The sequence below is a fragment of the Maylandia zebra genome, linkage group LG16 (genome assembly GCF_041146795.1).
Source record: "Maylandia zebra isolate NMK-2024a linkage group LG16, Mzebra_GT3a, whole genome shotgun sequence".
NCBI lineage: Eukaryota > Metazoa > Chordata > Actinopteri > Cichliformes > Cichlidae > Maylandia > Maylandia zebra.
In genome coordinates, this window is record NC_135182.1 from 24650273 (window position 1) to 24667014 (window position 16742).

General features: G+C 37.7%; 1 protein-coding gene across 4 annotated transcripts in view; it reads right to left on the reverse strand.

Annotated features, from left to right (window-relative positions):
- The window catches only part of cps1 (carbamoyl-phosphate synthase 1, mitochondrial), a 60552-nt gene that overhangs the window by 3897 nt on the left and 39913 nt on the right, over positions 1 to 16742 (reverse strand). For 3 of the 4 annotated variants that reach the window (XM_076875137.1, XM_076875138.1, XM_076875136.1), the window contains exons 31-36: positions 16501 to 16590; positions 15934 to 16104; positions 8654 to 8732; positions 8291 to 8385; positions 3150 to 3209; positions 2786 to 2898 (exon numbers count right to left, since the gene is read on the reverse strand). In XM_076875137.1, coding sequence (XP_076731252.1) covers positions 2786 to 2898; positions 3150 to 3209; positions 8291 to 8385; positions 8654 to 8732; positions 15934 to 16104; positions 16501 to 16590 — 608 coding nt within the window. Of the gene's footprint in view, positions 1 to 2785; positions 2899 to 3149; positions 3210 to 8290; positions 8390 to 8653; positions 8733 to 15933; positions 16105 to 16500; positions 16591 to 16742 lie in introns of all 4 variants that reach the window. The other variant, XM_014408282.3, reaches the window with a different exon arrangement.

A 16742-nucleotide genomic window follows, 5' to 3' on the forward strand; every position in this document is an offset into this window, starting at 1 on the left:
TTTATGGAAATACCCATTTTTGTTTTCTAGCAGCCCTTAGTACCTGCCCATAGTGACAAAACATCTACCAAATGGTTTGTTATTACTGTGCTTGATTGGCAGCCAACTCGCCTGACCAGAACCGCATAGCTACAGTGGAAACAGATTCTTGAAAATCAGATTAGACAAGATGACTTGACTTTACATTCTAAGCAAAAAAGACAAAAAAAAGGAATCAGTGAAGGACGAAGACAATTATACAGAGATGCAGCAAGTTGAAATGACACAGATACTTTACAACTAGGAAAAGAACAGAAAGAACAAAGAGCTATGAAGAATTTAAAAAAAAATATGAAATAACTAAAATCAGGTTTGACCATGTTGCTGACAATGGCATTTTCTCCTGCCTGACTGATCAGTCTGCTTCAGATAATCATTATATCAGCTCTTGATTGATAAAACCATAGTTTAACAAATATTCAAACACAAACACAAGTCCACATTGATCACACAACTGAAATACTCATAATGCAAGTAGAAAATTACAGCTAAAATTATAATCATCAGCAAAAGCTGAGTTACAAACTTGCAAACATAAAGCCCAATCATCAATGAAATCAGCTTGAAGTTGTGGGAAGATCTAAGATCTCAAAGTTGTATTTGCTGTTGTAATTGCTGACTTGTATGAAGCTGGAACAGTTGATGAAGAAAGTCTCAGTCATCAGTTTACAGGTGGATGTAAAGACAATTTAGCAGAGTCTACTCTGTGGGAATGGTCACCCAACTATAATACAATATTTTTAACAACTTAAAACAAGAATCAGAGACAAAAAGTTGGAGATGAAGAGGAATCAATACAGGAATATTTTTCAGTGATTGAGCTTTCTGTACTGTATGCAAGTTAACCATAGTGTAAAAGAGGGCTGCTGCCAAAATGAAATCATTCACCCAAAAGTCAAACACAGTGGAAAGAGGATTTGGGGTTGGTTTGCTCCTTCTAGACAGCTCAAGAGCATTTTACAGGATAATATCAGAGTGGCTTCTCCACTAGCTGAAGCTGTTGTAGAAATTGGTGATGCCGCAGAAAAAAAAAAAAAAAAAAAAAAGGACTTTAAACATAAAAGTAAATACACTGTGAAAAGAAAGAGACGCTGAATTTGCACATTGGCCAGACAGAACCCAGACCTTGAGACTAGAAATGTTACGGAGCTCAGGTCAGTTGTTCACTCAAGAAATCTTAACAATGTGGCCGAGATATAGGAACGCTGTAAAAAAAAAAAAAAAGTCTAAAATACCTTCTGAGAGCATAACAGGCCTGATGTGAAGCTACTGAAAACACTTATTTGAAGTTACTGCTGCAAAAGGATGTCCCGCCAGTTATTAAATCCAAGTGTTAGATTTTTCCTGCCAATAATCCAAATGTTGGACAAGAATGTTCAGAAAAGACAAAAAACAAACAAACAAATATTATAATTATGACCAAATAAGCAAATTGTGTTTGTATACTTCCAACATAAACAAAGATCAGACCAAATTTTCTCTGTCCCCACACACACACAGCCCCAGTCTCTTTTTACATTTTCACCTGAAGGCCTTCGACAGACTGCATAGAAATAAGGCTGAATTCTAAATGAACGTGTGTGACAGACAGTGACAACAAAGGTTGAGTTTTTTTCCTTCTATAAAGAATTGGCCTCTATGCCACCTTGCACAGATGATGCCAAATAGTGTTGTGTACATCTGTATGTGTTTGTTAGTGTTGGTCTAGGCTTATTACATTTTTCGTACCTTCTTTTTCACTAGCTGACTTCCGAACATATGGTCCAGATGGCTTCATTGTGGCATGATCATTACCCGTTTGTGGAATCGTTACCTGAACACCGTCACAGTCACGGCTACTGTGCTACAATAATTCTCTCTATGTAGAACTTTCTTAACAGGTTGTACTACTGGCAACTGAGCAATTCAATAAAAAACAGACCAATGTTAAAACAATGTACAGCAATTTGTCGCCAGACATGTCCTGGTTAAGATACCAAGAAAGTGAAATGCTATTAAAGAATGCAATCTATAATGTTCAAAGTTTTGCAACTCTAATTAAGCTTCCACTGCAAGTTTCCCTACAATGTTTCACAGGAGTGGCCAACAGCAAAATATATCACTATCTACCTAATTTGTGCTATTTTTGATTTTCTTTGGTTGTGATAGTTTCTCTCTGTGACCAGACTTCAGTGTCAGTATTTTACAGTGTGCTGTGTGTCTGGAAAGTGGAGCAGTAGTACACGAGAAAATGATAATTCAATGACAAGTCATTAGTGTCGACCAACCAAAATCAACTTAGGAGACACGCTATAGGACCGTAACAAAGTGTCAAAAAGTGGAAGAGTAGCAGCGCCATTTATGGAAGTTGTGCAAAATATTTGTTCAATTTTTGTACTTTATTATTGCCCATAACTGCTTTAACTTTATGTTACCCTTATAAATAATTTCATCATTCTCCCTATTCAAGTCTTATACTGGTCAATGTAATGACTCTGGACTTCAGAGTCTGCTAAATCTTCTTTGATCTTTTCACATCTTACAACGATAATGAAGAGGCTTTAGATCTTAAGGCAGCATACTATGCTGATTAGACATCTTGTTTTTAATCTAATATGTTACAATTCATTTAATGCTTAAACACTTCCTCTGAAAACCACAAGCTTGGCTTCAAAGTTTAAAGGCCAAAGTTTCACATGAGCCACTTCAATAAATGTGCCAGAAGGGTTTAACATCAATTTAGTAATCTAAATGAACATTTACTCACCTCTTAATACTGGGCAAGCTGTTGTCTCCACCCATCCCAGTGGGCCAGGCTACTGGAATGGCAGGAACGTCATTGGCACACAACCAAGCGGAAGTGGCTTCAGTAGCATAGAGCTAGAAGAGCAATATAATGTAGCATTACAAACGCATACATATATAGAATGTAGAAATACTGAAGGAAAGGAGGAAAGAAATTCTTAGTTCTTTTCAGTAAATCTAAAGAGCAGGAATCAGAAGAGCTTCATTAACCGAAGATCATAAAAAGGAAGCCATTTCTGATTTTCAATGACCGAAAATCACAAAAAGGAAAATATTTCTGATTTTCAATAACACGTCTCGTCTCTTATGTTTGAAATTGCAGTCACCTTGAAGCCTTCCTCTTTCAGCTGGTTTGCTGTAGCCAAGAAACTGGGTCGGAACGAATGCTGGAAGGGAGGGAAGCAGACGGATATTTGAAAAACTAAATGACATAAGAACATCATAAACAACAAACAGAGGGAGCGCTTTCATGCAGATTTCTGTTGATCCGTAATTGCTGACAGATACTGTATGAGACAAATTCAGCACTGTATCATTGAAGGTTTGTTCTTCTTTTCTGTCTCACTTTCCCTTTCAAATCAAAATCACACTGTATTCATGATACTTCCCTACAGAAAAGCGGTTACAAAATAAGGCACAACTTGTAAAATAATTGAATTTTTAGATGCCCAATTAGGACTATATAAATATTCAACAATAATACAAATATTGTCATCCCTTTGGAATACCCACATTCTCTCCCCCCCAATTCATTAAACATTTACAAAGGCAATAAAGGGTTGTTCCAAATTAAGACAACATAATGACATTCTGGTTTGGTAGGTAGGTGTGTTATATCAGTCAATTTGAAGTTAAAAAAGAAAAGAAAAGAGGCAGCATTGCAATATCTAGACAACAGAAATCTAAACAACAGATTCTCTGATAAGGAATATGATAACTGAGGCAAGCTAAGGAGCAGTTTTGTTTTTTTCTTTTAAAGTGTGACAGTCTATTTACTTCCTCACTCTGGTGGGATGACTTTGCCATCTGTCTTTTGGCAACAGTCAACCAATGGAAGATTTCTCAGAGAGTACATGTGTTTGCTATGACAACAGACACTGACTGCATAATTTATTTTCAAGCTTACCAGGAACTTCAGTTGTGCTAAAAAAAAAAAAAAAATTAAAAAAAAATACTGAGAAACCATTGTTTTAAAAAAATAAAAGAAAGAAAGAGACAAAACACAAAAACAACAATACATATTTCTTGAGGTATCCTTCTAGATTCAGAACCCTTGATAATGCGAATCTATAATAATCTATAAAACAAGGTATGAGCAGGACAACTACATTCGTACAGAAAATCTAAATAGACCAAACTGCTCTGATCTTAAGGATGTGATTGTAACTAGGTGTTCTTTTTCCTTCAGGTCAATGGAGGGTAGGTCATATTGTGCCAATCTTGGAACAGTCTGACACCACTGATGCTAAAAAAAAGACTTCAAGGTTACATCTTCTAGAGCTATAAAAGGAAGACACAAACCAGCCCTGAAACGAGGTATTCAGTTAAGTATTAAAAGGGTTACTCTTGTTGTCTGCAGATGCTTGTTTGATTGTAACTGTGGTAGTTAAGACTGTTCTGTCAGAGGATTATAAACATGTTCAACCATACAAGCAGTTTACATGATGTCAGTTTTGTTATGCAGTACACATTCATTCTTGTGTGTTGCTCGAGTCTGTTTTATGTAACTCATGGACATTCGGTACAGACAATGCTGTGCACTTAAAAAAAAAACAAAAAAAACTATTATTTAAGCAGAAAAGAATTTCAATTATTCTTTTTTTTTCCATGAAACAAGCTGACGTAAAAAAAAACAATTTTGTTGGAGATCAACTTCAAATGACCCACTTAATGGATTCTACCAAGCACACAGAAGAGTTTTCAGCACTTTCAGAGTGTTTGCTCCTGATTTGCAACTGATTATGCTCACACTGGGTGCCCTTCAGCTTAGTAAACAATGCGCCTGCTGAAGTCACTGCTGTCTCATCAAAAGCATTGTGATATGGTTTGATATTTGTCATGTAACTACATTAAGCCTTATATAACACGCAAGTCTGTACTTAGATGGGCAAATCTGACATACAGCTAAAAATAAGGGCATGACAGGTTAGGAAAATAACAAACTTTACCAATAGTTATTGTTAATATAAGTAGTCTGAGTGATTAATCTAATTTTCAATAAAAACTTGTTTAAACAGCCTTAAAGAAAGAGTATCTTGAACACAACTGTTTAGTTTTTGTCTGTTAAGACAAACTAAACAAAGTAAAACAAAAAAACTTTACTTTTGTAGATCCTGCAAAAATACTGAAATGCTGAAGACATTTGATAGCTAAGCAATCCATTTCTAGACAAACAATTTGTAAATGATCTGCCGTAACACAGAGCCGCAGACAGCGGTTATAATATTTTCAGACCTACATACATATTTCCAATACAAAACCAGATCAAAGAACTTTGTAGAGTTTGTGTAGAGTTGCAAGAAAACATTTTTGAAAACCATCGGTATTGTCAGGGTTTACGGATTAATTATTCAAAATGTTTAAGCCTTTATTGGGGAAAAACAAACAAAAAAAACAAACAAAAAAAAAACCAAAACTAGTATACCTCACAGTACATGCTGGAAAAAGTAAACGCCTCAATTGAGCAACCTGTGGAACATCCATTAGCAGGAATGACCTCAGACATTTTCTGTATCTGCTAAAGAATCTTGTACCGTATCTCATGCAAACGTTTAACATTTCTGCATCGTCTTAGTTGAAGATCTTTCTTCTAGTGGTAATTGGTGTGTGCTTTTGGAGTGCCTTTGTTTATCATTTCACTCAACATTTCGTAAGATTGGTCCTTTTTTTCTGTAATTTCTTGATACAATTTGGAATTCAGGGTGTACACGCTGGTAGTAAAGTTTTCAAGCCTAATGTAGCAAAGCATCACTGTGGTTAGAAAGAGGCTTTGATGGTGCTGTGCATTGCCTTTTCTCCCTTTGTGGATTTTTTCCATTAAGTTAACTTACGTCTGCTTTGTGCATTTCTTATAAGTATCTAGTTTCTTTTCTGAACCTTAGAAGTTTCCCCTTTTTTTAACCCAATAGGGATTTCTTTTGCGGTGTCCTTTCACCGATTAACACCATTCTTATTCAGTGTTTTTGTATATTAAAGACTGTCCACTATATGAAAAATTGGTATGCGTGCTCAGTGTGAGTACACAACCCATTTAATTCTGTATTTTGTAGATATTTTTGCACATCTTTCAGGACTGCTTATTGTGCTCTTGGTGTGGTCTTTGCAGGACAACGACTTCTAGGGAGAACAACCATCCCAAAACAACTCAGCTCTGATTTTTATCTTGTTGTGGATTCATCCAGCATCGATCACAGCATGAGAACAGCAAACCTTGTCAGTAACCAGACGTATGTGCTTCTTTGTAGGGAGGGGCACCTCACTTCCAATTTCATCTGTTCACTTACTCTTTCCAGCCTGCACCGTGAGCCTTGGCTCAGACTGTTCCATAAGAAAAAGGTACAAGTCTTTGTGTGTTTGTTTAGTTAGATTGTGTTTATAACTGTCACTTAGTTATCCATCAGACAACATGATACGAGTAACCAAAGGAATTACAATAGAAATAGAACCCTAAAGGGTTTTTGCCACTGTGCTACAAGTCAGAGAAGCTGCAAGTTGACCTCCTGCTGGTCCTAAGGTAAAGCTACAACCATTAAGTTAAGCTAATGTGACGAGCGCAACAGTGACTGCATACCTTTTTTAGGGCCTTGGTTCCAGAAGGGAATTTTCCAAAAATATTCCTTACATTTCAGAATTTTTTTATATAAAAGTTTGAAGCCTTCAACTAAGTCAATCACCTACAAGGTGAATCATTAAATGTTTGAACATGGAATAAAATAAGTAACAAAAATTAAAAACAAAATGGTACAAGATTTTGTACATATTTACTTTGAACAGTGACAGAACTGCTAAGCCATTTGTTTATTGAAAGTACCACTTCTACCTTTTTAAATGTAATACTTTTCATTATTGTAGTATTTTAGAATTATAATTTGGAAAATACTTTGTAGTGAAGTATAGCCTAGTTATCGATATGGTATAGTGCTTCTTTCCGCTCATGCAATTTCTGAAGTTCCACGCTCACTCAGCTTTCTCACCAATCAGAGACAAATTAGAAATTTGGCTAGAGCAGTTATTTTCCGCAACACGGAATAAAAAGCTTTCGTACTGAAATACGGGAGCCCATGTCATCTTTTCACAATGTCATAAGTTAAGTTTTCCTTTGATGGTTACAATTATATTATATGACTATTATATGTTATATTCATGCTGAAAGAAAAAAATAAACGTGTGATCTTTTATCTCTCTGTTGCCATCTCTGGCATTTTAGTGGATCCATTGTTCTTGTGTTACTGCACAATAGGTGATTGGCTTCAATATGGAGGATTGATAATGCTGCATGAGAAGAGCACAGTATTAAATTGTAATGAAGCACTGAACTCTCCCATCCCCCGCCTCCTCTACTGCAGCTGGTTGGGTTTAGGAACTTTTCTGCCAAAAAACTGTGATAGGCAGAAACCAAGAGTCCAATGTGTACACTGTCAGCAGAATATCCATTAAAAAACTCATATCAGCATCACAGAAATGAGCCTAATATGAGTACATCATTTCAGAACTCTGTGTGAAACTCAGATGTTTACCCCACCCTCCAGCAGACTTCTTCACAAAGATTGCTCAATCAAAAAGACCATTTTAAACTCCCCTACAACTAAGTTTTTTTGTTTTTTGTAGTTCCATGTGTCTGCATTCTCTGGATCCGTCAGCCAAAATTGCTGCTGTTTGTCAGCCACGTTATAGTCTGTATATGACCTCAGGCACTTGCCTTGAAGTGGACCTGTTCCCCAAGAGCACCAATTACACAGCTGGTGCTGTGAGTGCTTTGTTAAAGCTGCATTAGTGAACTCGCAGTTTGGCAACTCTGGGTAGCAGCAAGACTTAATTACTAGAAATCATGTAATGCAGTGGCAGAAAACAGTCCAGCTTAACATTTTGTTCTTTTCTGTGACTGCAGATTGGAAAAACTTCTGTGTTTTGCAGCAATTTTTTCATTCTGACATAGCATTCTGATAAGTATGTAAACAGTTTTCTCCTTAACTAATGTGACTCTTATGTCAGTGGTAGTTCTTAGTCATTTATGTAAAAAAGCATCAGCTCTATAACTAAGAACTTTTATCATTTCCATATTATGTATTGCAGCCTTACTGGGTCATTCCCCAGACTGCCAGAGTTGGTCATAGTTTATAGGTCAGTGATAGTAGTTAGACCTGCATGAACCCGATAGCCTGAAACACTTGTCTACACATTTGATGTCTTGTAGGGGAGCACCTAAAGGAAACAGAAAGAAGTAAAAGCATAATAGTTGGAGCCTTACCTGAATCCCAATCAGGATGCCCTTCTGAGGCAACTTAAAGCCTGTGGACAGCATAGCTTTCAGGAAGGCTGAGTAAATGTTTGGTCCAAAACAAGCTACCTGCATCAGAACACAAAAAAGGAGAAACATGAGAATGTCTTTGAACTAATTCTACAATTGAAACACAATAATAAAGAGAGAGAGAGATATCTATAGATATCTCTATATCCACACATATCTCTATATCCATAGATATAGAGATATCCACACATATCTCTATATCTATAGATATCTCTATATCTATAGATATCTCTATATCCCCACACACACACACACACACACACACACACACACACACCATTGAGTTGTATATTTGCAAGGGACCTACTTCTCCAGTGGAAGCCATCTCACAGCGAAGTACAGGATCTGCATCTCTCAGTCGTGGCCAGGAGAACATGGGTGCCTGGTAAAAAGATCGAAAAGAGCAAGAAGTTTATTTTGACAAGATTGTGAAAAAAGAAAAGAAATGTCACCAAATGTGAGCTAATACTAAAGCTCTGTCACTTGTTTTTTTGAAGAGACTCCAGTTTACAGCTCTAACAAGCTAGAAGATTAATATTAGGTTTGTGGGATAAGTTTCCAAAAATAAATCAATAAAATCTTTAACTGAAGTTGAAAAAATGGTTTCCAAAGAACAGAAAAAGAAAACTACAAAAAAGTGGCAGTCAATTAAGAATATTCTTTAACATTATTGGTCAGTATCATGCATTATGGTTACAGTCTACTGAAACCATTTCAGAGATTTCATGACGCTGCCACCTACAGGTGGAAGAAAGCTTGTCATTAGGAGTAACAGCTAAACCACGCAACAGCTGTTTGTTTATGGACTACAGAAAAGAAAAGGCAAATACTGATAAATAGAGTGTCAAATTAATACCAAGTAGAAACAATTCTTTCTACAGAAATGAGAAGAGGAGGTATAATACAAGAGAGAACTGCTATGACTACTGCCGTGGACAACATGAAAGAGAAAAGTAGTGATGCTTCTCAAACTGCAGACCACCACGAATAGGGTTGTGGCATTGTCTGTCCACACACACACACACACACACAGGCAAGGGCCACTTGGGGGGCGGGGGATTCATCCTTGAAGCGAGCTATCTAATCAGTGAATGTAATGTTAGCATACTAATGTAAGAAGGGACGAAGAGAGGGGAATGCAGACAAGGGACCAGCATCTTTATCGTGCCTTTGTTCAAAGAGTCAGAGAAAGGCAGGGAAGTATGCAGAGATAAAATGGCAGAATGTAAAGAAGAAAGAAAATGAAATGGAGAGAGGGCCATGTATTGAGAATGAACAACAACGAGGGAAGTTTTAATGACGGAGACAAAAACAGATATAAATTCAGAAAGACTGACAAAGACACATTTGAAGGTTTCCGAGTAAAACTGTCCATTTGTGAGTCAAATGAAGTACCAATTTTACCTGCCACAAAACTGTAAAAACCCAAGCAACATCATCCAATTCTAAATCATTAACACTAAGAAGAAGAAATGAAAATGGAAATATAATGTAGGCGCAAACAAAAGGGGAAACACAGGGACGTGTTTAAAAAAAAAAAAAAAAAAAAAAAAAAAATGCACTCACCGACATCTGTCAAGATTTAGCCGTCACGAGATACGAGAAGACAAGCCTTCATAAACAGAGTTCTTAAAAAGGCTGCCCAGTTTGGCCTATAATTGCTTGTTCTTCAAATGCAATTGAGTGTGTGGGATTGTATGATTGTTACAATATTCCAGCTTTTCCAATCTCAACATCCTACCACTCGAAACAGAGTAGAACTGTGAGTGTCCACAACATGAATCGTGTTATCTTCGGGCACCAGCTGAGCTCCAGTGGAGAAGGACATGAATCTAGCAAGACATTTTCATGTAACATTGCTGTTGTTGTTGTCTGCTTTACTAGAAAAAGCACTTGTATGAATGTCTTTATACTCACAGATAAATGGAACTCAGGAACTTGGCAGATTCAGGATTCTTGGAAGACATTTTAATAAATACGAATAGTGAAGACATTAAAATACAAATTTTTGTTCATATCTTTTTTTGATGTGTAAAATGTTTTTAATTATTGTTGTTTAATTGCAATTAAGTCACTTTCTTTCCCAGTAATACATGAAAACATGATTGGACATTGATATGTGAACATTTCTTTAGAAAGAGCCACTTATTTAATTGGGTGTCCTAATTTTCTCACATGACTGTATGGTGCAGGTTGGCTCTGTTATGCTGCACCTCAGTCACCTCAGTGGTAAAGCTTGCTGGAAGGTGCTCTGACTGATCATCACTACCAATAAACCCCAGTTAATATTATTCCTGTGGTTCTCCAACCAGTAGTTGATATTTATACACATGTGTGAATAAAGGCAACACAACTGTGAAAAGCTGCACAGTCTAAAATGTTCTTTTCTTCTTTTTCATAAAATCACACCACCAGCAGGGGAAACAGCAAAGCACACTTCTAATTTGAGAACCGTTTTTAGTTGAAAAGCTTGGAAGCATATAATTGGGCAAACTAGAAACCATTATAAGTTCTTCTTTTTTCTTTTAAAAGAACTGAAGGAAAAAAAATCTGTTTGGGCAAGATTTTTCTTACACTCACACACAGAAAAAATAAAAAACATCTGCCAAAATCAGAAGGGTAGCTGCTGTGCGTCTCAGTGGCATGCAAGACTTAAAAAAACAAAACAAAAAAGAAAACCACAAAACAAGTTTCTGCTAAGTTCAGGCTAAATTGGGTCACTCTCATGTTGAAAAAAAAATGAGCATGTGAAAGAAGATGAAAAAGAAGAACTATTTATCCCCCCCACCCAGAAAGCTGACCAGAATTCTTAAGGAAATCAATTAAAAAAATAAAATAAAAATCTGCCCTCGCAGATCACCTTATTATTAGGTATATCTGTTCAATTGCTTGTTGACATAAATCATTATTCATAATTATGTTACCATCTTAATGTATTTAGGCATGTAGACGTACTCAAGACGACCTGCTGAAGTTTAAGCGGAGCGTCAGAACAGTAAAAAACTATGGAATGGTTTTTGGTGTCTCACAGGCTGGTCTGAGTATTTTAGAATTTTGCAATGTACTGGCATTTTTGCACGCAGCCAACTGGTTCAAAATAAGAAAAAACGTCCAATGAGCAGCAGTTCAACTAGTTATTTTTACCTAGAGAAGCCAGGAATCAGAGGACAATGGCCATACTGCACAGAAGACATCTCTAAACGCACAACATGCCAAACCTTGAACCTTGTTTTCTTAGCACACTTTGGGGCCCTTAGTTCCCTACTAAGCATCATTTAAATAGCAGAGCCTACGTAAGTACTAATCCTGGCCATGCACACTCCTTTATGACCACGTTGTACAGATCTTCAGTTTCCAGCAGAATAACACACTAATGTCACAAATCCCAAATCATCTCAGACTGGGATCCAATCCAAGGGAGCACCTTCGGGCTACGAGGTGTGTCTTGGATGTGCAATTGACAAATCAATAGCGACTGTGGAATGGCATCATGAGAGCATGGTCCAAAATCTCTGAGAAATGTTTTGAGCAACTTGATAATTTTATGCCATGAAGACTTGAGGCAGTAATGAAGGCAAAAATGGGGTCCAACCCAATACTAGCAAAGTGTCCCCAGTAAAGTGACCTTTCTGAGGTCACTTTCTGGCCAGGACTTTAAGATTGGCCACTCCTTCAAGCAGTCTCCACAACAAACCATAATCATTTTTGTACATTTTTAACAGTATGGACTAGTCATGCATGATAAAGGAGTAGACTAAAGCGTATATGTGGCCCCAAAATTCTGGTACCTGCATGTACCTAAAAATATGAAATATTTTGGAGCAGTTTGCACAGCACTTTAAAAAGCAGGAGCAATATTTGAGTGTTTAAAAATGACATAAAAGTAACCAAACACCAACTGGCAGATATACCTGTGCCACATGCTTTGGTGCCAGTATCATGAGTGTTACTAACATGACCTCCTCATATTTAAGTGTTTAAGAAAAGTGTAAGTCCAGCATGCTGTTTCAAGTGTACATTTTTCTCCTGGGTCATTAAGCTCACAAGAATTTGTCTTAGAAGTTACCATAATACAGTAATTCCCCATGGTCAGGGGACCAAGCATGTAGCAGCTGGAACTTACATTTCTTCAATAAATGGCTTTGAACCGGGGAGCGACACCAAACCATCATATCCTGCTCAAATGTTGTTTTCATGCTCTTTCTCCTCCTGGTATCATAAATACAAATGTGGTGTTATTCCTATGAGTTTGTATATGGAGACAGAAATGACACAATAGGGACTTGTTAGTGAAAATAAAAAAATAAAAATAAAGAAACATTGCTTCAAATGAGGGGCCTTCAGAGGGAAAACAGGCTGCAAGACTAAAGCTTGAGAGGGAATAAGACAGATAAATGACAGTGGTCTCTCTGGTGGTAATAACATGTGTCTTGTGATGATACAGTGAGGATAAAGGTGGTGAGAGGGGATATACTGATCAAACACACTTTAGGGCAATTTTTGCTGGATAAGGTTGTTTTTTTTTTTTCGACAATCACTCTGTCTGCAGTCAGGTTTGATGTTGTGGAAGAAACATGTTTAACAGGAAAAAAGAAAATTAGCTCTGCTTTGTTAAAACAACTCAAATGCACCGAGGCAAGGTTTCAAAGAAGTCCCATATCAGTCAGGGGGTATGAAGCCTGTGTCATATTCTCCAAATAAACTCTGGAAGTCTAAGCCTGGCGCATGGAGAATTCAGAGCTCTGATTAATATTCCTTACCACCGCGCAGACTGGAAATTGAAAACTTTAGGTGGTGGGGAAGAGTTGGGGATTATGCCTGCGTGATTGGTTTCAAACTACAACCATTGTTACAGCAGCTCTGTTGTAATTAGAGAGAGAAATTACTTCAGAAAAAATAGCTTTTGAACAGCTGGCGACACGTAAACGCTCTCATACCCAGTCTAAGAAGTAAGCCTCCCAGTTGGTATGAGAAAGCCAGGTACTATTCTCCTCATCATGCCTAGGTATAACGATGAAGGAGTAATTGCTGTCTTTGTTATGTGAGCCAACGCAAGCTGTATTAGTGCAGCCTGCAGTACGTATAACAATACCATACATGTAAGGCTCTAAACGCGAACTCATTTACAAACCACACAGGATAAGGATATGGCAGTTAGGTATTTTTAAGGAAAGGTAAATGACTCTTTCACACAAAACACTTGTTCCCTTTAAAGTCACCATTGTGTTTGTGGTCTGATGCAAACTACAGGGGTTATAGGAGACCGCTAGAGAAATCTGTGAAATAGTGCAACCTGAAGCTCAGTGACAGCGAACTACCACAGTATTGTTGACTTGCCCTGCCCATTTGCAAAACAGAGAAGCTTCACCTCCATTTGTCCAAACTGGTGTTTCTGAGACAGCCAAAATATGCAATATACTATACTCTATCAAATTATACTGTTTGTTCATAATACAAGATGATGTTACAAGATTATACCTTGTAATGTTAAAAACACTGGTTTCTCTCAGCACTGTTGCCTCACAGAAAGACCCCGGCCTGATGGTGGAATCGAACTCAGGACCTTCTTGCTGTGTGGAGTTTGCATGTTCTCCCCATGTTTGTGTGGGTTATCTCTGGGTACTCCGGCTCCCTCGCACAGTCCAAAGACATGCAGTTAGTGGCATGCAGTTAATGGTGATAGGTGAATGTAAGTGAGAATGGTTGTCTGTGTCTATGTGTTAACCCTGCGACAGATTGGCAACCTGTCCAGGGTGTACCCTGCCTCTTGCCCTAAGACAGCTGGGATAGGCTCCAGCCCCCCTGCAACCCTGAATGGATAAGCAGTAGAGAAAGAATGAATGGATACTATTTTCTTATGGCCCTAAAACCCAAAAGTCAGGATTATTAAGTGAAAAAAAAAAAAAAAAAAAAGGGGGAAAAAAATGAAAAAGAAAAGAAAGCTGGTGTTAAGCTTGATCTCAAAATAAACAGCTGCATTTTATAACACCACAGCACAAATACTGTTGCTACTCAATTTAAAGAGGCTTTCAGTGTGCAAATAGAATGAAATTCAGAAGAACTAAATCATTTTTAATTCATTTGTTGCACTTTAGAGTGTTAACAATGACTATCTGTGTAATTTCTCAAGCCAGAGAGCTAACAACATGTTTTGGCCTGAAGTGTCAGGCGACTGCTTTAATGTACACACATAAACACAAAAGTGACATCTGAAGAATTTCCTGCAAGCGCATAATGGAACCATGGTTAAATTTCTATTACATTAGTGTGTACAGACTCTAATGGGCATGGGCTGAAATAATGAAAAATAAAAGCGGTTCCTTTGTCTGCTCAGCTATTCCATTTTTTCCTGCACAGAATGACACTGAACACACAATTACACAAGTGCGTTGGCAGCATTTGTGCCCACTGGCAGCAAAATGGGCTGAGCACAGGGTTCCATGGGCACACTGAAGAGAGTCCTGAGTACTGCCAGACTGGAGGGAAAAAAACAAAAAAACAAAAACAAAACCACTACAAAAAGCAGAAGGGCTGAAAACAGGGTCACCCGACTCTTCGCATTGACAGCTGATGACCAAAGGAGAATTTAGGGCAGGCACTTAGGCTGACCGGAGCGACATTTTGGCTGATCACAGGAGCTACTCTGTGGCCTCCTGTGGGTTGAATCACAGGGCTACTTGGGCTGCTCAACAATAGCAACAGTTTATGTCAAAACCTTGCAAGCCTGGTATCCCAGGTGGTTAATTTTGTAGACCTCCTTGGACAGAGGCACCGCTTGGCACCAGGCAAACTTTACACTACAGCAATGGAAAAGTTTGCAATGAGAATCAGAGAGACCACACATCCCTAAGGGGGCCCCACCTGACTCCAGTCGCTCCCACTGCAAGTGGCGTTTCTGATTCTGTTTAAACGAACGTAATGAGTGAGGCTAGCCAGTGAAAAAAAGAAGAGTTAACCTTCTGAGAGTGAAGAAAAAGGAAGACAGCAGTGAATAGAGCTGATAACAATTAAATATAGCTTTAAACACTGAATGGTCGTACTCTCTCCCGCTCTCCATATTATACATTATTGAGCTACACACGTCTGTTGCTACCACGGACGTCGCACGCTCGTACGTCATTGTCATGAGACACTCTCACAAACAAAATCACGGTTTAGTAACGCAGTAATGCAGCATGCTTACGGGAAAGTAACAGTATTCTAATTACTCTTTTAAAATAGTAATCCCTTACTTTACTCATTACTTGAAAAAAGTAATCGGCCCATCTCTGGTCCTAACACCATTTTACTATCAGTACTTTATTAAAATTTATTAATACTATCAATTAATTCGACCAACTATGAGAGGTTAGTAAGCTGTTATAGCCTACATTGCTTTTCCATTCTTCATGCTTGGACACAAAGACTTACAGAGAGTTGCAATTGTGTTTCCTCACTTATGCTTTCTTTTTTTAAAACTCATTTTGTCTATAATCCAATCCATTCTCTCTGCACCCTGAAAAACATCAAAATAACAAACAAAAACATTCAAAGAAAGCCAGTCGTGCATTTCCCAGCTGTAAGCTGTAAGTTTTCCTTCTTACTTTGATTCCAACGTAGTGCACGGGAATGATGGGTTTATCGAGCGAGGGAAGGCTGGCCTCATCCAAAGGCTCTCCCACCATCACTTTGGTTGCCACGTTGATAAAGTCGACACCAATTGTTTTGGATACAAAAGGGAAGGAGCGTGACGCTCGCAGATTGCATTCGATCACCTACAGGATGCAATATACAAAAATATAGTCATCTGAAAAAAGTTTTTTTTTTTCTTTTTTAAAAAAAATAAAAATAAGAAAAACCGATTCTTTCAGTATACCATTAACTTTAAATTAAGGTTACTTAGATAAATAGAAATATATAGATTACAAATGCATAAATATACTATACAAATGGCCAGATTAGATACACACACATACACACAAATAGTGGGCGTGCATGTGCACTGTGGCTGAACACCAAAGCTGAAGGCAAGGTTGATTATTAATTCGGCCAGCTTTGCCAACCATTTTAAACAACAGGGGATTTCATTTTGTGAGTGAATTGCATTAGCTGAAACCAGGTGTGAAAATGTCAATCTGTCTTTTTAGTCACACACTGAGAGATATACCTACCATGACATCATTGCCTTTAACCAGAAATTGAGTGTTAAATGGCCCAGAAATTTCAAATGCGTGCGCGATTTTTCGGGTGGCAATTTTAACCTAAAAGAAGAAGGAGGAGAAGACGAAGGGAAAAAAAAAACCACACACTTAAAAATCAAATAAGACTGTTTCAGTTTGAACACAAATGGAGAACATTCAAAGCATAAAGTGCAAGGTAAACTGCTTACTCAACATGGATTAAGAAAAAAAAA